This window comes from Coturnix japonica, chromosome 8, assembly GCF_001577835.2.
Source record: "Coturnix japonica isolate 7356 chromosome 8, Coturnix japonica 2.1, whole genome shotgun sequence".
Classification (NCBI taxonomy): Eukaryota; Metazoa; Chordata; class Aves; order Galliformes; family Phasianidae; genus Coturnix; species Coturnix japonica.
This window is the reverse complement of record NC_029523.1, coordinates 13,844,410-13,867,005: the sequence shown is the minus strand read 5'-3', so window position 1 is coordinate 13,867,005 and position 22,596 is coordinate 13,844,410. Positions and strand designations below refer to the sequence as shown.

The window sequence follows — 22,596 nt, the reverse complement described above, 5'->3', positions numbered from 1 at the left end:
CTGTCTGAGGTTTTCCTCCCTTTCTGAAACGAGTAGAACTTCTTTCCCTTCTGAATAAGTGAATATAGCTTGCAAAATTGCTTTTGCTGTCTGTTACTGTTTTAGAATTTCTGATGTTAGGAAGTGCTGTTACAAGCATCTTGGAATACGAGGCTTAAATTTGCTTACTTTTCCATTAAAACGCAAGTTGATCATGTCATGAAATAGTTGTTAGTTTTTAGTAAGGCTTGTCTTTAAAAGCTTGATCGTGTTAACAGGGAACCTGAAACATAGATCTTGTTTCTTTTACTATCTGTTTTAAGCGTCTTAACTGTTATGTTCTGTTTTCGGGTTTCTTGTAAGTTGGCTTTCATATTATATTGACAGTGAACAAGTTTTCAGAGGAATGTTGCTTTTCTGATAGACAGTCTAGAGTCCAGACATTATTAATTCATTCCTCAGTGTTCTAGAAGTCTTGGTGATGTACTTTGACATACATTGGTTTTGGCAGCAGTGCTGACTTAAGCATATCCAACTCCTTGTTCCTGCTTATTCCAGGTTCTGTGTAATCTCTTTATATGACATAGAAATAAACTGAATCAAGGACTTCTTTCACCAGGTAGCAAGACTGATAGTGGGAGGTATGAGGACAGAAGGGAGCAGTGGAGAGCATTGGCCTTGTTTTGTTCCTGTTTATTTCTCAGAAGACATTCATAGAGGGAAGCTGGCTTCTGCTGGTGCTACCAGAAATAAGAACAGGAAATTGTGAAGAAGATGATCTCACAGTAGGGTAGCAGGAAGATGATGAACAAGTATATTTCTCCATTTTATCGTGGATAACTGTATCTGTCATGGTAACTGTTGCTTGGGAGGTCAGTAGAGATGCTGCATTAATACTTAGTCCATCATTTATCAAACGTTCTTTGTCTTTCCAGTGCCTAAAAAAGGCAGAACCAGAAGGCTAGCTGGCATGTGTTTCAGCTTCACTAAAGACAATGATACTTCTTGGCAGGAGGTGCAGCAGTTTAAGAAATTGGCTGGATTGGCAAATGCAATTTGATTTGAAAGGCATAAGTTGTGAAGGTGAACTGCAGTCTGAGTAGCAAGAGATTTACTGCTTGTTCTTTGGATAGCCTGGGTAACCAGGAAAATATATTTGTTTCCAGCTGGCCAAGTGATTGCAGCTTGCGGCTTTTCTTTGAGGATTTGAACAGAACTGCAGGCATCCATCTTTGTCATCTTTAGACTTGATTACTATAGCATACATTTTCTTTATGTGCTTTATGCCTGACATTTTACTCTAATCAGCATTTCCAAGTGGAGCTGCTTGTAATTGGGCTTGCTAGCCTAATGCTGTGTATTTTGCACTGTTTAAGTTTACTCTTGCAATTGCTTAGTATTTGAGTATCTGACACTTTATAAACCTGAAGACTGACTATATGTTCTCATCATATCTCATCCACTTTGAACAGATTTAATAATTACACAGAATTTGTAGGATTAAGTAGCATCCTGTTCACTTAATACCTTTCTGTTTTTCTTGAGGGCCTGAGAGTCTTGCTGTTACCAAGACCTGATCTGTTGACCACGCTGTGTGGATTAGTAATGTTTTTATCCTTGCTTATTGAGGTCCATCTCACCTTCTTCAACTAAGAACAGATATTCCTTATTTTTGTTTTCAGTTTAGTGTTTTTTGTTTTTTGGTTTTTTTTGTTTTGTTTTGTTTTTTGTTTTTTTCCCCATGGTCTCTTGCAGTTATTATAAAAATTCTACTATTTTTAAGCCTCTGAAAATATCTGAGGTTCTGTACTCCTTAATAGATAGTGCTTCAGCTATGACAGCAATAGAAGTAGAAGACTATAGAGATTTTATATTGAATTTGCAGCTGTTGAAAATGATATTCAGGGTTTTTTTATGCACACTTGATACCCACTCTCACCAAAAAAAGACCCTCAAACCAAACCTTAGTCTTCTTTCAGGCTTTAAATCTTCGTGATATCTATGAATCCATAAAAAGCAAGAAAGCACCCCACTTACCTGTTGATACTTTGCATGCTGCTTGCTTTTAAAGTGCTATATTTATAAAGATATTTCAGGTTATGCACGTAAGGGAATGCAACAGTTTAAATGATGTCTGAACAAATAAAGAAGTAGCATACCAAATAGTCTGCTTTATTTAAGGCCTGACAGCTTGCTTGTGCCGTTGGACATATAGATTTGGACAAGCGTATTTGCAAAGGTACTTTAGAAATATTTCTTAGCACTAGCTCTGTATAAAACCTATTGACCTGTAAAAACATGTTGCTGAGTGCTGTATGTTCATCTGGATAGTAAATGTATTTTGTTATTCATTTCTGGTGCTAGTGATCCCAAAGAAGTTCTAATGCATGCCTTACTGAAAGAGCTTGGGTTTTCTGCAGTACTTACAATCAAATGCTATTCAGTTTATCTTCTTTTGTGTAACAGTAGCAAAGAATGTCATTCAACATTCAGTTACAAGAATAAAAATAGGAAAATTCTGGAAATAGCACAATGTAAATAATGTCTGCATTTATTCATAATTAAATAAAACTGCTTCATGATTTAATAGATTTATGGACTGTTCTTGATATGGACTTGATGTGAAAATAAAATCTTAGTCACAGAACATTCTTCTAGCACAGACTGCTAAGGATGTTGTCTTAGCGTAATTCCTTGACTCCTTGGAACCCCAATTCATTTTTTTGGCATTCCTAAAACATTATTGTATTGTACTTGTTGCTTAGCTCTGATCTGCTATCGTTCTTCCATCTTCTGTTTATCAACGTTTATTTCTTGTTTTGCATTAAAGTTACTTATAGATGTTTTAGAAACAAGCAGAATAGCCAATGGATTTGGTTCACACTGCATCACTCTCATTTGGGTAGTAAAAGTGTTTAATACAGACTCAAGACTTATTGCAATTTTTTTTCATTTTAGAAGAGAATGTTTTTCATATGCTCAGTAAAATAATTCACTGTAACTAAACAATCAAAACAGGCCTTAGGCAAATTTAATGGATTGTTCCTTCACAATATACCTGTGCTGTTCAGAACTTGTGAGAAATATTTTGTCTTTAGAAACACAAAAACAAAACCCTGATGCAAACCCAAAACCTAAGTACTTTGTCATTTCAGCAACTTTTGGAGAGATTCTCCTTTTACATGAGGAAGGCCGTACCCATCAAATGTTACCTGGCAGTGGTAAGTCCTGTGCAGCCATTTGGACCGCTGTGTTTCCATCTACCAGAGTGCTGGGCATCCTAGTTCCAGACTAACTGGATTATGCTCATCTTCTACTCACACCATGTGCACTTAGTATTGATGAGAATAGTTCTTTGCCTTCCTTCTGAAGCCTAAGCTCCACGGAAAATGTTTTGAACTCCCCCTACCCTGGCTTGTAATGCAGGAATGCATATACTAGAGATTTGTATTACAACACAAGAAAGACTACAGAAATCATTGATCTCTGGGAGTGGAAAAAAAAAAAAAAAAGCCACAACATAATTGAAAGGAAGGGAGAAACAACTACAATTTATGGTTATTGATAGTGTTGTATTGAAATGGTGAAGAGGAGATCTCTGGTAGGGTGCGGCCTGTTGGAGGCTTGGGTTGGAACACAACTATGAAACAGGCATTCTTATTATCTCCTGCAAAAATGCCAGCAGCCTGATACCTCTGCTTCCTGCAACTTTGTTTTTTCTTTCCTTAACTTGATAATATAAAATTCCTTTCGATTTTAGTGTTGGGATGTCAGCTTTTTTTTTGCTGACACATTTCCCATTGATTTGGCAAGGAAAATATTATTTAAAAATAGGCTTTTTAAAATGTATCAGGGTATGAAAGGAAATATTTATCCTTGTTTCCATTCATGTCAAGGAAGAAGAGGTTAATAAGAACTCTGCAGTCTTACTTAGTACACTGAAATCTTTATACTCCAAAACTCTATTAAGTATTTAAAGTTAAATTAGGTGGCTATCCTTCTGGCACCAAATGAGATGAGGAGAGAGAACTGTTGCTTTACTATAAATTGTAATGAAATTTCAGAATACATTGACAGGCTCTGTAGTGCATCAATAGGGCTGCACTAAACTGCTGGCTGTTTTCCTTAGGGTACCTTCCATTACTCTGAAATGCACAGCAAGCTGCTCGTAACAGTATTTTCTCATGAGAATAGTGGTGAATTAAGGCCTGGTTTTTTACATTGACATTACCAGCTCTGCCGCTGCTTGCTGACAGGGAAATTCAGTACCATTTATGGCAGCATTTCCAGCTATTATTTGTGTTGGTTTGTTGGTATTGTGCATTATAAATGCCATCAAATCCCTAATAAAAGAGTGTTCATGTAAATAACGTCTGTATAATATTTAGAAGTTGACTGAGTTTATTTACATGGACAGAGGCAATGTGCTGCTTGACAGCCATTATAGCAAGGTTACGTTTGTTTTAATAAATGGGTAGTTATGTGCAGTCTGCCAGTTATAGGTAATGTAATTCTCAATTACATTATGGTTTGTGATTGTATTGATTGGATCTGCTCCGGGACTATTGATTACTGTTTGGAAATACTTCTTAACGGCTTTGCAGGAAAACCTGAAAATCTAGGAAGCTGTCATATGCTTCTGCATTCCTCTAAATAGCAAGGTATTAAGAAGGAAATCACTTTAGGGCATATGGTTTCAAACACTGATTTAGGTTATTAAGTTAGAGCAGTAAATGGTTTTACAGAGCAGTAAGAGCCCTCCATCTCTTTGGGCTTTGCAGCCATGGTGGGATGTGTGAACATGTAGAATGATGAGTTGCTTCCTAAGCTACGTCACTGGACTTTGGAGTACCTGGAATGATTAAACGGGTGGTTTGAAAGGCAGCATCTGTTTCCAGAACCTTTCACTCTATGATTTCATTTTCTAAAACTGATTAGTTAATGATATCATTATGTAATTCACTGGGTAGACTAGGTTATGAATTAATGGTTTCTTATTTTAGCCAGCAAACTGAACCTCCTGATTCATGATAAACTGTGGTCAGCATTAGATATGTTTTAAATTCTTCATTAAAGTGCTTAGTTTACTTTTTAATTCTGTGAAGGTTTTTTAAATGAGGCTAATGCTTACTGTGTAAAGCAAGTCTATTTAATGCCTCCAAGAAAAAAATCACAATGTGTATGTGGTGAAACAGACAGATATCAGACACGGACACTGCAAGGAATTGATTTCATCTCCAGAAGTACAAAAAGTTGACTTAACTATTTTAAGATCAGTTTTAACATTATCAAAATGAAAAAAACTAAGTAGTAATGAGGTGAATCTAAAGGTCAGCAATCATACTGTGATGAGGGTACCTCATCAACAGGGAAAACTGAGCAGTATAGCCAGGTTCTTATGGACTGCTGCAAATGTTTTGGAGGCTAACGCTGCTGACATTCTCCTTTGTGAGACTGGCCTGACTTCCTCTTAACAGAGGCTTAATTTTAGGAAAATAAGGCATACTCTTAACAAGCTAAATAAATATAGTGTCCACAATTATTATCAGAGAGAAAGAAGCACTTTTTACATATATACAAACCTGTTAGTCATGCATTCCTTAATGAATGCCTTTAAAAACAAATGATCATTAAATGATTACTTTTAGTGTAGGGGCATGGGGAGGGGGAGAATGGGGCAACATGCACTTTGAATGAATCTGCCAGAAATTCCTTCACTTTGGCTTTCAGACAGCTTGACAACTCTACTAAATCATTACTGATAGAGAGCAGCAGCATCAGATGGTACCAGACCTTGTTAGAGCAACATGTGTCAAGCTTGCAAGTCTCAAAGGTCACTCGGAAAAGTACATCAAAGCTCTCAAAGGTTGTGTATGTACAGACACAGATTTGGTTTTTTTAATCAGGTATTTTGATTGTCCGCATGGAATCCGTGTTGGTGAAACAAAAATACCATATTCTCAAATAATCGATTTGTGAACATCCAGTTTCAGTGCAGCGCCATATCACTGATATGGGCCTTATTCTCAGGGAGAAATACAAGATGTCCAGATAAGATAAGTTTAGCAACTGGAATTTAAAATCTAGTTGAATGCTGTAAACCTTTTTCTTGACAGAGGTGCTGAATTTGATTGCCTTTTTTTCCTTCTAACCCTCCACTAACACACTAAAGTGGCAATCCTTTTGTCCCTTTCTGCAGACGCAGGCACCTTGCTCCCTTGTTAATCTTTTTGAATACCAGCTATCCTTTTTGTCTCAAGAGCTAATTAGTATAGTTAAACTTAACTATAAAACTGTAATTGGTTTTGGCAATGTTGCTTCTTGTCAGATGTGACCCTTCAGGAACTGAACTGTTGTCCACCTGTTTTGGATTTCTCGTTTTTTTTTTTCTTGCACAAGTGGATCATTTGGGTAAATATGGAGCGTATCAGAGAAATGAGTAGGGAAAGGTAAACTTGGTGATTTGTTTTTTTCCAGGTAGTTGTGATGTCCACTGAGAATGACAGTAGACATCAGCAACTTAACTGATGCTGATGAGATATTGCTCTTCATGCAGTGACATAATTGAATTATCTGCATTGAGTCTCAGCTTCATCTCTGCTGTCTAAATTGTCTGCAGTATGCAAGATTAAGACATAGCGCAATGTGTCTTTTTAATGTAGCTGCTTCAGTGGCAAGTACCCAAACAGGTAATTTTATGCATGTTGGAGTGCTGTGTTAATAACATAATAAGGCATAAGGTGATAGTGCAGCATCAGTACTATCTGAGAAAATACTTCTGGGAAGTAGTAGAAGACAAAATGTTCATTCTGTAATGCAGCTGAGCTTTTTCTCCTTAGAAACTAATTTGTGTGGGATTTCAGGAGGCCCTTTTTGAAATATCAACTGCACTTTTGGGTCAGTAAGGGCTAGGGAGAACTACTACAAGTCAAACTGATACCATGATTGAAGTCTGAGCTCAGGGATTTATGCAGGTTAGCTTCAGATTCTGTTGGTTGTGCATGCTAATGGCTTCTTTCTGCATGCATTGCTTCTTTGTTTATTAAAAATGGGAAGAATCATCTTTCTCAAAAGCATCTCGGAGGCTTGCTCTGGAGGCATGTAGAGTTCATGGCCAGTGTGGCAGGTTTCCTCACAAAAATTCTTGCAGTACAAGAAAACAGAACCCTGCATTAAAATGCTCTGGATGTGGTTGAATTAAAGACCATCGCCTACTAGTCTGGTGGTTCTAAGGGATATTTCCTTTTTCCCCTCTTTAATAAAATCCTCTTGTACGGAATGTCCTTTATTTTCAGAGTTCACCAGTTTGGAAGTGAATAGCTACAAATAAACACAATGAAATTTTCCTGTCATCAGCTGTTATTTTTTGTCACTATTTCTGTGAAACTGTTCCCGTTCAACATTTAAAAACACTCTGCTTGCCAGAAATTTTAACTTTCTGGCCAATGCTGATTTCATGGAGCTGCACTCATTTCTAAGTTTGGTAATTTTTCTGTGCTGTGTTGTTTCTCTCTCATTGGCAGTGAAGGAAAAGAAGATTCTGGGGAGGAGAAAGCAGCTCTGTTTCAGCATTCCCAGCCCTTTGTTGTGCTCCAGAGACTGAAAAAAAGTCATTGTACATCTGGAGAGAAATCTTCAGAAACGGAGCTGGGCAATCAGATATTTAGCACCAGTTATCAGAAACTGAGATGAGAATTCAGTTTGCAAGGAGCCCAGCTTATCTCTTGGCCATGGAATCGGTAGGAACTGGTTCTGAGCCTTGAGGCTCTGAGAAACATGAAAACTTGATGCCATCGTCATGGAACTGCTTTTAAATCCTGTGTGTCGATTCATGGGATGTGGTAAATGGCTGATCTGGAGACAACTATGAAGATGATGACAGGAAAAAGCTTCAAACTAAACTGTATTCATGTTTCTGTTACCCTGGAATACCTATTCTGTGACTGGCATTTCCTTCTCTTCTTTTAATATGCATTTTAAAGTCAAAAAGTGCACTGTTTGTGTTGCCTAAGTTTATTCACTGGTTTTGATTTCTGTTTTCATGTGCTGTATAGACACCAGAGTACTGTGGCAGCAGTAGTTTCAGTGTTTATTGTCTAAAAATTGTAAATATGCAGCACTTTTTCAGGTGTTCTACAAACTCTACTAAACTAATTGCGCTCCTGGGAAAGAGACAAAGAATTCTTTCTAATAGACTGTTTCATGAAATGTAAATCAGACCATCTCAAGATGTGAAACTTCATGTAGCGGTATATTTAAGCTGGCCTTAAAATGTGTGAGTTCTCATTGTTTCATCCTGCATTAAGCTTCCGATATATATGCCTTTATTGCTGCAGAAATTTAATAGTGTTAATGTAGTCCCTGGCTCCTAATGAATAACTGGCAAATGAACTGGACTGACACTTTCTCAGCATATTGTGTTTGCATCCTAATGAGCACATTTTGCTTGGTCATGATCAAAATACGAATGCATTTCCATAATGTTAATCAAGCACTTGTTCTTAGCATTTGGAAAAGGGCAGGACTTAAATTTAATTTTAGTATGTGCACATATCTAACACAAATTTAACAGCTAGTTTAAAATACAAGTTGCTGTCATTGTGAAAACTGATATTAACTATCCCTTCTAAAAGCTCCATGTTAAATGTTCTTTTAGAATGTTTTATGGATTGATATTTTATAACTCATTCCTATTGCTTCCTCTCCATAAGGCATAAATCTTAGCTGAACTTTCCCTAATCTTTCTCAACCCGTTTAATTTAGATGATCGCTTTCTATTTTTAGCTGTTCATGGAGAGATAATTCTTAATTTCTAGTTTGGTGCCACTCCATCTGTGGAACCGGAGTGCTTAAAAACAAGTGCTTAAAAACATCCTGTGAAGACTTTTCTTAGAGCCTGAAGGAAGCAGTTTTGTTAGCAGTAATTGTGCCTGTAGTGGTTCTGGACCTGCTCTGATATTTCAGTGTGGTTCTGAAGTGACTGGAATCAGGTATCATTTCACATAGGTGTCCAACTTTTTTCTTAATTGTGATAAAAATCCTAAGCAGACAGTTTGAAGAAGCTCTGTCCCTGGTCGTTCTCACAGGTAGGACCCCCTGTTTTCCATCAGCTTCTCACTAAGATCAGTGACATCTGCTATCAGTGTTGGAACATGGAGCCTTAGGCTGTACCTTTTATTCGGAGGTGTGCTTGCACAAACCAGCATACCTGTGAGTGCAAGTGTAGGCTGACTGCAGGACAAGAGAGGAGTTAATAGTGGATAGTAACAAGGCAAAGATAAGTTACTTTCTCTTGTTGATATTTATCCATATATGACGACCTCAGTTTTGTGGGTTTTTGTAATTAGAGCCTGTGGATTTAGCAAGAAAATTTCAATTTTTGCCTTAATTCTCCTTATGCAAAACAAATAATGATCTGGCTTTCGTCATCCCAAACCTTTTTAGTCTGATACTTGTCAAAGCTGCCTGGTTCTAAGGGAAACACCTTGACAGGTATTTCATTCTAGTGTTCTACCCAGACAAAGCAAAAATGATAGGAGGGTCAAAGGAAGAATAATTCCTCAGTCCTGGTAGGTGGATTTTGCTGTATTTTGACATGGCTGTTGGAAAAGTGCATTTGTTCTCAGTGTCCCACATTGTTCTGCCTTGTCTCTGTCATGTGTACTTTCTGAGATGTGGAGTAAGGCCTGTTCTCTTCCCTGGTGCGGAGTGGGGCTTCTCATTCTCTGCCACATTCAAGCAGCTCCATACAGTTCCAAGGAGCTGGCAAATACTGCTCTTGACAGATGGCATTTTAGGAAAGCCAAACAAAAGCTCATAACTTCTGCCTTCGCCTTTGCTAGGAGCAGATACTGCGGTAGTAAACCACGAGTTTAATGACCAGACTTGTAAAGACAGTTACTGGGTTTGATTTTACAGAGTGTGACTGCTTTATGATGTGTGTATAGCAACTGAAGTTGTGTAGTGAGAATATGAGAGTGTGTAACAGAGATCTTGTTTGGAGATGGAACTGTTTTGGTATTCCAGGTTCCTTATGAAACAAATTATCAGCTCCCTGCGGTGAACTTTCCAGGGCTCTGAGTAGCCCTTAAATTCATTCGCTGCTGGGAAGAGCATTGCAAACAAACATGCAATGGCCTTTTCCAGACGGGTACTGAGAAGGGGCATCTCATGAAGGATGGCAGCAGAGCAGCTGAGCAGCTACTTTGAAATCAGAGTGTGGTATCTTCTAACACTTTCTTTCAGATATCCAGGAGCACTGTTTAGTTATTTTACTGGCAAATCTGTTCCCACGCAGAGGAAGTTCTGATTTTGGTGCCATCAGATTTTCTGCTGGGTCCCTGCACTTGAAGTATGAAGAAATTGATCACTTAGCATAAGTTTCATTTGCATAAGTGTGCTATATCTGTGCTGCAGAATTACGTACTACCAGTTGGAACAGCTGGATATTACATGCCTGGAACTTGAAAAATTACTTTAATTTGACATTTTTGTATTTTTTTAATTTGTCAGGGGGTTTGTTTCATTTTATGGAATAGTTGAATAGAGAAACTATGATTGAAGTACTGATCTCAAACATCTACTCTGTGTGTGAGCTATCAGCACACTTCCTATATCAGTGTTTTATTCTGTGTTATGATGCAGGAATTTTACATCCTGTTTAATTTTTAAGCAAAGTGTAGGGATGAAAATGCATGAAGCAGGAAACAAATACAACTTAAACAAATGAAACAAAGCCAACAACAAACATTCCCTTTGTCAGTGTAGTGATTATCCAGATCTTGACATACACAAGACAATTTAAGAATAAGCATTTCTGATTGATTTTTGTTTGTCTGCTGCTCACAGCTTCTTCAAAGTGAAGGTGAAATCCTTCTAGGAAGCATTCAAATACTATCAAAAAGACAAAGCCAAACAAACGCCCTAACAAAGCATTTAAAAATTAAAGTTGAGGTAGCAAGTGTTGGCAAGAGGATAGAATCTGCCAAATGCTGAAGTAGAAGGAAACTGTTCTTTTAGCTGCAAAAATGTGTGGTTTTTGCTTATTTTCTGTAGGTGTTTTTGTCCTAGGGGAAATACCTTGCAGCTGCCTTTATCCCAAGCTTCAGCAAAGATGGATAAAGAATTATTTTAGATAAGAATGTTTCCATCCTTAAGTGGTAACCTCTTTATTCTTGTTGTTTTGTTTTCAAGTGTAAATGGAAACTAGGCAACAACAACTTGAATGCAATGTGCTCCTTAGCATTTGGGAGTATTTGAGGCAGAGCAGGAGCTTCAGTAAGAAGAAGTAGCAGCTAGGGGAGTGTTGAGATTTGGTGCTGGAAGCAGAAGAGTTGCAGAGGGTTGTTTACCAGGGAGAGCTGGTGAAGGGTGGCAAGGTGTGTTGGAGCAAACATCAGTAGCTGTGTACAGAATGCAAACAGGTAGCTGAAAAAATGTGAATGTGAACTGTATGATGAAGTATTTGGCCTAATGGTGTACCTACTGCAGGTTTGATATTGGTGTCAGAAACTGAGTGGATTTTTTAAATTGTTTTTAGAGGAACTATACTTGGTTACTACCTTTTCCTCCCCCCAGAAAATCAAATGGTAAAATAATGGAAATCCTGAGCTAAGTTGCAAAAAAGTATCTCAGTTTCTAAGTGAATACACCCTTCATATGCACCAGTTTGTGACTGCTGTTTGCTCTGTTAATTTTAATAGTAAAACATGATGACGGAGCAAGTTCTGTGGCTTGCAGGCTTCCACATTCCTATACGGTAGTAAATACACTGCTTTCCTGCTGGTAGAATTTTGAGGGGAAAGGAGTTGGATGGTATATTCTCCTTCTTTAGTTTGGGGGGGGGGGGTCAAAACATGGTTACTTTGGTCTGCCAATGTGAATACCACGCTCAGGTTCCTCACTTGGATGAATTGCAAATGCGGGTGCTGCCTCCAAGAAGAGCAGTGACTCTGTATTCTTGCTGCTTTGTTAAGTCCTGAATTAATAGGTGATCCAAGGTCTTCATTTGTGTAGAAATAGATGGATTCTGCAGAGCGGACTTTTGTGATGGGGGAGAGATTTTAAGGGGAGCTAAAGTGATGTCCCCAGTGTTTACAGCCTGTTCATGAGCTTTTGTGTGTCACATTGTATTACCTTTGAGTTGGAAGATATGAAAACAAAATCCATTAAGACAAGACCTAATGTTATCTTGACTGCCTTACATGTAAAAAGATGGATGAAGACTATCATTCTTCTGTATAGAGAAAGCCTAATGCCCACTCCCCCTCAAATTCCTGAGGCTTAATAAACAAGCATTTGTGCTTGTTCTTTGAAACAGCCACAGTTAAAAGGCTGAGGTGGTTGATTGCATAAGACTGATGGTTTAAAGATGAGATTTTGGGGCCTCTGACTGTGTACTGTATTCATTCAAGTCTATTAAAAGCTATCTAAAAGCTTCTGAAACCGCTGCTTTTTTAATGGAGCTAGCTCTATTTTGTTACTCTTGTGTACCTGGTAGGACCTCTGGGCATCTGATTGCCTTTCACTGTATCAGCATCACTGTTGGTTACTGATGTATATGTTTCTCTTCTCTGAGGTGAAAATACCTTTTCTTTAATCAGAGGTTTGCTGGCAGCTTTTTTTCCCCCCCTCTTTATCTTCACTTGCTGGAACTGTGGTTATGTTCCTAAAAGTGGTTTTCGATAAAGCCTATGACTTGTTCTCTCTGGTTTGGGGTAGAAGGAGAGTTGTTATTCAGCTGTGTAATGTAAAATAAGGGAATAGTGTTGTTAATTGTAAATGACCAGCCTTATTAACTGGGTCCAGACATGCAGTGGAGAATTCTGATGCTCTTTCCAAGGGTAAACTTGAGATATCTGTAAGATGCCAGTTTACTTTCTGTGTAGATTCTGTTTCCAGCTTTCATCATGGTATGTGTGTGTATGCACAAATAAAAAACAAAAGACAAGAAACTGGCCATTTAGAGGAATGTGGAATAATGCAGCATATTCTAATTCTTAGCCAACATGTACACTATTTTTCTCTCCAATTCTTTTCCTTCATCCCCATGGTCAAAGAATGTTTAATGTGCTTGGCTCCCTGTATTCACCACATTGATTGGGGAAATTAAGAGTGATGTCTTAGATGGGCTTGAAGCACTAACTGTTAGCTTTGAGTGATTCATAGTAAGGCGCTGTGCTTCTTAAATCCTTTTGGAGGTCATCAGTGATCTTGAAGGTTGGTTTGTATCTATCGAAATAGTTGAAACAGAAATCTGTATGTTTCTTCTTTCTCCATGGATGTGTTGCATCTGTGCAGAAAGAGAAGTGAAATGAAAGAAGATGAAGATATGGAAAAATAACAGGAAAAGCTTTTGTTGGTGAGTCTTGGAAGAAAATAGCAAATTCAGCCGAAGTACAGAACAAAGTACATATGCTACTATTGACTTATGTGCTAAGTACTTAACATATTCTAAAGTCTTGGTGCAATTATGTTCTGTAGATTTGCTTGTTTTCAGGTAGCTTTCTGTATCTATTTAGCAGTTGTTTGATATAAATCAGCCATCAGAGTTGTATTTCACAAGAAACTGAACACAATCATGTTTGGTATGGTTTGTGAAGGCTGAGGAGCTCTTTGAAAAGCTCAAATCTGCCTCTTACCTCCGTTACCCCACATTGCTCATGGATGGCATGTTTATCAGCTGCTACTTTGATACCTGAATTTTTACAGTAGCTTTTCTATAATCTCTTCCTGTGCTCTAGCAGCTTTAATATTTCTTTTCTTTTTTTTTTTTTTTAACTTTTTTTTCAAGTCCTGGCAACAAAAGCAAAAGGTTCTTATTAAGTGGAGTTTAAGCCAAGACTATTTCAGAACTGTTGCGTTGATTGCAGCAGCTGATAATGCTTTGCCCTTAAATTATCGGGGCAGTTTGTCTTCACTCTAAGTTACTTGAGTAACTTTCATATCTGAATGACATAAGCAATGGGTTTCCTACTTTAGTCAGGGCTGTTTGTTATAACTGATAATGGAGAAGCTTAATATGTTTCAGACCCGTGATCCTATATTCAGCTTTTGTGACAATCTGTGAAGCTTTGTAGAGCTTCATTGATTTCCACTGGTATGCAGACAAAAGTAAGATTTGAAAGGTGCAAAGCCTTCATTTTTTACTATAACTGCAATGCATTTTAGGCTGTGTTCTTTGGTAGGTATTTTATTAGTTCTGATCATATATATATTGTATTCTTAAGGTGAAAAAAGTCTTTTTATGCCTATCTTATGCAGAAACGTCTTGAAAAAAAAATGATAGAAATTACAGAAAGGTTACTGTGTCATAGGCATTACATGGATTCTTCTGGAATTTATAAGCAATTTGATGTTGGCTAATGGAATATGTTGTGTGTGTAGCTCCCCCTTCCCCCCTCTTTTTATATAAGTTTCTGACAGGAAATCTATAGTTAAATATTATTTTATGACTTCCATCTGTTCATGTATAATAGTGTTTTATAATGCAGTCCAGATTGCTGCCCAATAGAAATGTCCTATAGCATGAGATAGACTTTCAAGTGTTGTTGTACATGCTAATTATTTTTTAATGAGCGATTCATTTAAATTTTAAGTTAACCAGCTCATTTTAAGTACAACTTCCTTGATAGAAAAGTTGCCACTAATTAACTAAAATAGTCTCTCTTATTTCTAGTGCCAGTGTGTTGTTGTTTTTGTGTTGTTGGTTTTTTTACTAATGTTTTAAACAACTGTATTATCATACTGCAGTAAGAAGATGCAACTTGGGATTCTGATTGTGTGACCTCTGCAGCTAGTGAGGACTAAGAGCTTTTAGGGCAGCCAGTATCATTTTAATTTTGACAACTCAGTTGCTTTCTTCAAGTACTGAGAGTAATTGATGAAAACATTAAAGCACGAGCTCTTGAAAGACGTCAGCATATTTTTTTAATGAAACTTTCCATCCTTCACAACTGAGAAGGTAATGGAATCCAGGTATATTCTTATGATGTGAAAATGAAGGGGGGGGGAATGCCTTAAGAACATACCTGTACTTCTCATTATGTCAGTCATAATTTTTATATAATTGACCATAAATCTTAGAAGTCTTGGAATAGGCTGTGCTTTGAAAAATGCAATAGAGTTCTTTCTAAATATCTTTATTGCCTGGGAGTTTACATCTTTCCTATTTCAGTGATAATCTGAATAATTAACATTAAAATTATAACGCTTATCTGCTCAGGACTCACTTAAAACAACTGTCTCGAATGTTACGTGAGCCAGGCTCGCTTCCAGACTGGACTGCAAGTACCTCTGATAGGGATAACTTTGCTCCCTCTAGTGGGGATTAGCTTTACAACGTCCTGAGTAATTATTTTCTGGAGCTTTCACTTCATAAAAAGAAACTCATTACATGTCCATGCTGGATTTCCTTTCACCAAGGCAGTTTGTTGCAGACATTTTAATGTCATGAATATGAGTTTTTGTTGGGTTTGTGGCTCAGTTGTTGTCAATCCAGCTAAAAAACAGATAATTTCCTCTAGTTAGTTTCCTGTGGCTGCATGTTTTGGACAGAGTGAACCTATGCAGCAAATAAGGTAGTAATCCATCTTAAGTTCCAAAGTTGAAACTATTTATGGATGTGGTCATGAGGGAGCACTGCTCTATCATTTTGTAAAATTAAAGCCATTGGCCTCAACTGCTTTTTTTGATGATTATGTTGGATGAGTTTGTATCAGGGCTGAAAGCAGTGATTGTTCTCAAATGCTGATATCCGCGACAGATGTGCAGAGACAGCCAGTCTGACTCCCACAGCTCTGCTAGGCAGCCCCATTAAGCTTCTGTCAGCTCCACCGCTGCCAGTCACAGCGCAGCTTCTTGCGACATCACTGCTCTGATGTCAGGAGATAGTCTGGTGTGTTCTGATGCGCAGTCATGTTTTCCTCTGTGGAGGGAAGCAGTGTGAAACTCCTTTGTGACAGTGTTGATGGGGGTGGGATAACAAAAATCAACCCCAAGTCCCAAAATGCTGATAACAAAAGCTCCACAAAACTTTTATACCGCTAAGCTGCTGGAAGAAGCAAAAGCGTAGCAGAGCTGTGGCAACCCTGCTTTTTGTTCAAGAAGAATCTGAAGTTTGGAAATGTGTTATGTTTTCAAATAAACTTCATTGCATACATTTGTCAGTGTAGTTTTTAGAAGTTTATACATTGCAGAAATTGCACTATAGTGAACATAAGTAACAAGCAACTTGAGGGGCATTGAAAATACATAGAGGTGTTTGTTGTCATTTTTAAGTGGCCCGTTCAATACCAAGTAATGTTTCTGCTGCCCATTAATCTGCAGACTTCTAATACTGACTGCAAGAGGGAGCCTTCTCTATAATCTCTGGAACAAAAGCAGGAAAAATGCCAACAAATATGAAAGAGTGAGTAGGGGATTTTTTTTTCTTCCTGGTTCTGCCACGTTTTCTTGTGACCTCAGACATACTGTTTATTTTTGTGCTTCTCCATCTTCTAATTGTTGAGCCTGTCTGCAGTTTGTCTTCTTTGCAATCATGTAAGTGCTTTGAGAATTTCAAATGCAATTAAATTAAAGTATTATTTTGCCCAAGACTTTTATTTGTTTGGTGTTCAGAATTCAAATCAATACTATGATCAGAAATACTTTCAGGAGGTTTTGCCCCCCATTCAAAATATTTTGTTGGTTTTTTTCCCATTCATCTAACATTAAAACCAGAAGTGGCTGGTATTTGTCACTTAATGCAGGCAGAATGCAAAGTACTTATGAAAAGCTAATGTAAGAAATCATGTACTTTTAGACAAGTAATTAATGGAATTTTCATGTTCTCTGGAAGACTACTCAGGTCTGTGATAGGAATTACGAAAAATATTTTTGATACAGCTGAGTCTTGTAGTACTTCATCTAGATGGTGGCCGTGTGGAAGACAAGACAGTGGAGTGTCCTTGGTTAGTTCATGGGTGGCTGCTGTTTAATTCATTGAGACCTCTGTTTACCTTTGGGAGCACAGAGGACTAGGCCACGAGGACAGAATAACATCTTAAAATTTAACATAGATTTGCTGGAAAAATACATATCCACTTGTACTGAAATACAGCTTGACTTCTCACTTGAGAGTTTCCTTATCATCCCAACTGACCGTAAGCTAGAAGTGTACAAAGATGTGAAGACCTGATCTATAGCAACTTAGATATAGGATTTTATTTTGATGAGAAGTGACCCATTTTCACATTGATATGGTGATGTCTGAAGCAGTGACAATTTTTCCCCTAAGACAATTTTAATCCTGTAAGTTGCTGTCAGCCCGTGACATCTCCTTCCTGAGGAGGAGATAGCATGATATGAACTGGGTGTCAGAGGAGGTGTGAAAGCATTTTGAGGAGGCTGCTCAGAAACTCAGAGAAGTTACTTTTATCTGGGAGCTAGAGATAATAAGTCTTAAATTTTTTTTATTACAAACATGAGGAAGTAAATTTTAAAACTTATATGCAGCCCAAGTCTTTCTTCCTCTTGCAGGTTAAGATTGTGTATTCCAAAAATACATGCTTGAGTCAAAAGGCCTAGTGACTGTACACTTATATTGCTGCTGCACAGAATGTGAACCTTTCTATGTCTTAGTTCCAGTTACAGTAACCCACTAACTTGAGCTTGAGGTGTATGGCTATTTGCAAGGGACCATGAGTGCATGAGGAGGAGCTCCAGCTGTCTGGGAGGGTGTGAGGAAGAAGACAAGGCAGAACTAAAAGACTTAGGAAGACATGAACTACAGCCATTGAAGGAGATCAGCATGCAAGTGTTGTTCTATATCAGCCATAGAGCAATGATGAGTTATTTGTTAGCAAACAGTATGAATTTTTCAGTTGCTTATTTACCAGTTTATGAAATTTGTGTTCTTTTTCCCTCACGCTGTTTCTTGGTTCCCTTGTGTTTCCTTTTTAGAAAGGATGGCATCATCGCTTCCTTTAAGAGAAATCCAGGATCAGATGAGAATAACCTAAAAAATTTTATATGAGTTATATTTGAGGTGGACCTAGAGCAGTGACTTTGAGGAGATGAAGGGAAGGGGTTTATGTTCTTATCACTTATCCTAGGGCTTTCCTTAATCAAAGTTGTTACAACCAAGTAACATCTCTTGGCTTTTCCTCCCTCTTCTCTGCTCATCCACGTAGTTCCTGGATTGTTACCAACATGGTAGGGTGTCTTTAGAACTCTGTTCCAAGATAGTTATCAGACTCCCTGGAGTAGCAGGAGAATTTTGCCCCTGTTGCTATAGGATGTTATTGCACTTGCAGAAGAGGCAACTGAGTGGATGGTATTGATAGGCAGTTCTGCAGGGCAAGGAAAGACCTGTATGTGAACTTGTTAATATGTGGGTAGTTCCCTCTCTAAGCACTGCAACTCAGCTGCTGGGAAACACAAGTTGTTTTGTTTTTGTTTATTTTATTCCTTATGCAACAGTGCTGTTAGAATGTATATGTTGTGGGCAAGAAATCCTTTTCACACCGCTCTGCTCGCCACGTCAGTGACGTGATTCTGGAAGGTAATGTCATCTCCTTGGAAACAGAATTCACAGGTGTATTTTTTGCTTTTAACTATCCCAAATAACGGAGATATCTTAGAAAATACAGTATCAGTTGGTACATCTTTCTACATTCATTTATTATAGTGCCAGCCTCCCACAAAGCAACAGCTTGGATTAATATGCTTTTCTGACTTAGCCCTCCAAAGAAATAACTTTAATTTCATATAGCAAAAAGGAAAGCTTGCATGCATTTTCAGGCATGCTTTATTTAAATTGCCAAAAAACATTTAAAACTATAATGATACTTATATTTTTACAGCCTGTTAACATAAAAATGAACTTTTCAACCTTAACTATTCAAAAGCAGATATTTGAGACTAATGGAATTTGAGGATGATGACTTAATGTGGCAGTAAGGCAAATTTAAATTATGTATATGGAAATCATCTGTGGTCACTGGAGCCTTAAACCAGAAGAAGCTCAGGAAAGTTGGGTTTGATGTGTGAAGAAAGACCAAGAGCTCATTTTCAATGGTTGCTCTATACTGCACCTCTGGAGAGGGCTGGTTCTGCAGTGCACAGGCCTGGCTTCTTTGGAACATGGCCTGGGACCGTTTGAATAATGTGAAATCTTTGTTTCTAAACACACTTTAGCACTGCTACTGCTGCCTGTGATAGCCATTTAATGTATTATTTAAAATCATCTTAAAATATTTTAAGTGGCTCAGAATTGACAGTTCAGTACATTTGTGCTGTAAGCTACAGCAAAAGGATTATTCCCTTACAGAGCCCCTCAAGTTTCAGCCATATTGGAAATGGGTTAATGCTAGATTTTTAGACTATTGACTATTGTTAGAAGCGGATTACTTTGCTTTTATAAAATAAAATCTGACAATTTAAAGTCTTAATATCTGCAAAAGATAATCTGACCAGATACATGAGTGTTTCCAGTCGTTAAGGTTTGTTATTTTGCCAAGATCACTCAGCTGTTTTTATACTGAGTTCAATTTGCTATGTTAATGCTACACAAAATGCCAACAAAGTGATAGGTAAAGCTAGGTTAGCTTGATCAAATAAATGTTTCAATGACTTTGAAGCACTAAAAGTAGAACCCTGATTCTTTTTGTTGTTGTTGTTGTTCTGTTCTTATTGCGGCCACATCTTTTGGAACTTTTAACTCCTGTTTCTGTGGCGTTGCATTACCCAGTGTAATTTCCTGCAGTTCTGATTTTCAGTGAACTTCAGCGATGATGTACTTACGTATTACAATCTGTAATGGGAGGTTAGAGATTGATGAATGCCAATTGCCTGTACCCCTCAATGATGAGGGACCAGGGGTCTGAGCAGGGGGCTGGAACTGTTTATAGCTTTTTGCAAAAACTAGGATGCACTGAGCAAATTTCTAGCCCCCTATTATTCTACTGAAATTTGCATCAAATAGTCGTCCTAGTCCAAAAAAAAAGACCTAACTTGGGGGGAACACAAAATATTTCTCATGCATGTAGGAAAATAATTATCTGTTAATTGAAAAACTTAATCCAGTGTGAATCAGGATTAACACCCGGAGGCTTTCAGTGAGCAGCTGGCTCTCTTACTACTAGATGGTATTATGTACAAAACCACGACAGTCTCGCCGGTGCTGGATTGCCTCTATTTTTACCAAGTACAGGTAGCTCTGTACTACACTGGGATGGCACCTGATAAAGCCTGTTAGTGTAATTTTGATTTTGCTAACCAACATCTCCCCTAAAGTTTTTGTGTTAGTGTTGCTGTGCATGTATATCTGAACAGAGTTTCACTGCCGCTGTTTCTTAGCATGGAGAGAATGAACGTCGATGGTTTGCATTAGCTGTCTAGTTGTCACATGTATTTTCTTGTGCATGATTGGAAAGTAGTCCTGGGGATTTCCTGTAGGCTTTTGTCATGGAAGACCAGCTGAACTTCCCGGGTAGGTCTGGGGACAGACATATTGTGAGGATTTGCAAGAGTTCCTTGGTAGAATTCCCTCTGCTGGTTCCTTCAGCCTATTGAGTCACAGCTCCTTTTAATCCTCTGAAAGTGAGCGGGAAAGAACCATTTTTTAAGAGAGATGATGATTTTATTCTGAAAGGAACCAGGTCACTGCTGCCTGTCTTTGTTTTCCTCGTTGTGCCCGAGTTTGCTTTGGACTCCCAGGTTCTTTCACAGAGATGTAGGAGACAGCAAGAAGACTTTTCCAGAGGTAGCTTGAGGACTAATTAATTTGATGTTCATTGTAGCTCCTGCAATTAATTCAAAGAGTACTTTTCTACTTTCACTTATTTAAAATGGCTATGATGGAAGTTGCTGCGATGTAATTTTTTGAGGGATTGGTATTGTCAGAGCTTGCCTTTGTTCATGCTTATTTTTTCATCTCTGTGTGAGATGAAGTCTTTTTACTGAGAGCCTAATATTAGAATAAAGCTAAAGCTGTTTCTGTCAGTCTTTTTTTTTAATATATAGGCACTGGTATTTAAGCAATGTAGACAAGGAAAATCTCCCAATTAACAATTTGCAGATTTTTGGGGAAAATAAAGCATAGTTTTGATTTGTGTATAAAGCAACCAGACTACAGAATTGAACTGAAGTTCTTAAAATGAAGATAGGGGAAAAAAAAAACCAAAAACCAAAACCACAAGATAAATGGTTTTCACAAAGAAAAAAAAAAATCATGATCTTATCTAGTCAGTATTTATAAATGTAATTAAAATTAATTCTGTTGTGACTTAACTACAATGGGCCACATCCAGCATGCAGATTCATTTCTGTTTCTTCAAAGGACTTGCTCAAAGGCCTATACATACGTTAAGGTCAGCAATCACGTTTATGTGTCCAGTATTAATTAAGCAAATATAGACTAAATAGAAATATACTAGTTTCATTTTTGGTCTTAAGATTTTATTCCTAATAAAGTCCTTTCCAACTGTTCTGATTAGAAAACATTGCTGGTTGCTATTCCCTTTTTTGGCTATTAGTTCAACTGACAATATTTTGTTTTCCAGATCGGGTTAGTTTAGACAAGAAAAACAAAGATAAGCGGGGATGTAAGCGCAAGGTGCTGGAAATAACTGTATTTTTTTTCTGGTTAGTTTTGAGTATGATTGTGACTTACTGAGTACAGCACTGTCCATATGTACAGGTATCTTTGTTACTTTAACAGACAATGTAATGTAGACAAGACTCTTTTGAAGAAAGTAAATAATCTCATGTTTGGGGAAAGGTTTTATAAAATAAGCAGTCTCTAGGCCTTCTTGCTTAATGGAATCAGATGATCTATATTGATCTCTCTTTCTTTTTGTTTGAATTGTGTTTTGATTGAAGGAGTGAAGTTCACATTTGTGTAGTGAAACACTTATGAGTACCACATCCATATATAGTTTCCATTAACTTTTCTTGCAAACACTGAGGGCCTGTGTTACAGTAAGATGCTACAATCCTGTATATCAAGGAAGTGCATGGTCAGAATGTAATCTAAAAGTATTAACTGCATTTGTAAGGATATAGAAAAAAATGAAGAAAAGAAGTGAGAAATACGGACTAGGACTATGCTGAATATATTGGATAGTGATTTTACTATTGGGTAATTTTATTAAATATCAAACACTTAATGTCACACTAATCAATATTCTTCTACTGATGTGTTCAAAATAAAGCTAGCAAAAAAAAAAAAAACTATCTTGAAATTAAATGATGAGTATTAAATGCTAATGAAACTATAGCAGGTCTTTCAGCTTCATTGCTTCTAATTTTCACACAGCTGCTGCATTAGATGTTATTTAATGATCTCAGTTCCTAACTGGAGTTACCATTTTTGCTCCATTTTGGCTGGTTGGTTGGGTTGGATTTATCTGTTTTCTTGGGCGGTGGTGGTTGGTTGTTTTGTTATTTTCTTGGTTGGTTTGGGTTTTTTGTTCATTTCTTTCTTTGTTTGGTCTTTCCGGATCTCCATGAAGTGACCTGTGCATTTTTTGGAGTCTGAAAAACAGTTATTTTCTGTCTACCAGAAAAGTTACTGGAAGTTTTATGCTCTGTTTCTCTTGTTTTGTGTGCATATGGTCTTCAGTTTCTATAGCTCAG

The 22,596-nt window shown here is 37.6% G+C and overlaps 1 protein-coding gene across 3 annotated transcripts in view; it reads left to right on the top strand.

Moving 5' to 3' along the window:
* The window catches only part of HS2ST1 (heparan sulfate 2-O-sulfotransferase 1), a 66,125-nt gene that overhangs the window by 25,631 nt on the left and 17,898 nt on the right, over positions 1 to 22,596 (top strand). The window contains exon 2 of one of the 3 annotated variants that reach the window (XM_015870191.2): positions 3,135 to 3,200. The exons of the other annotated variants lie outside the window; for them this stretch is intronic. Within the exon in view, the coding sequence (XP_015725677.1) occupies positions 3,135 to 3,200 (66 nt within the window). The remainder of the gene's footprint in view (positions 1 to 3,134; positions 3,201 to 22,596) is intronic. 3 annotated transcript variants of the gene reach the window in all.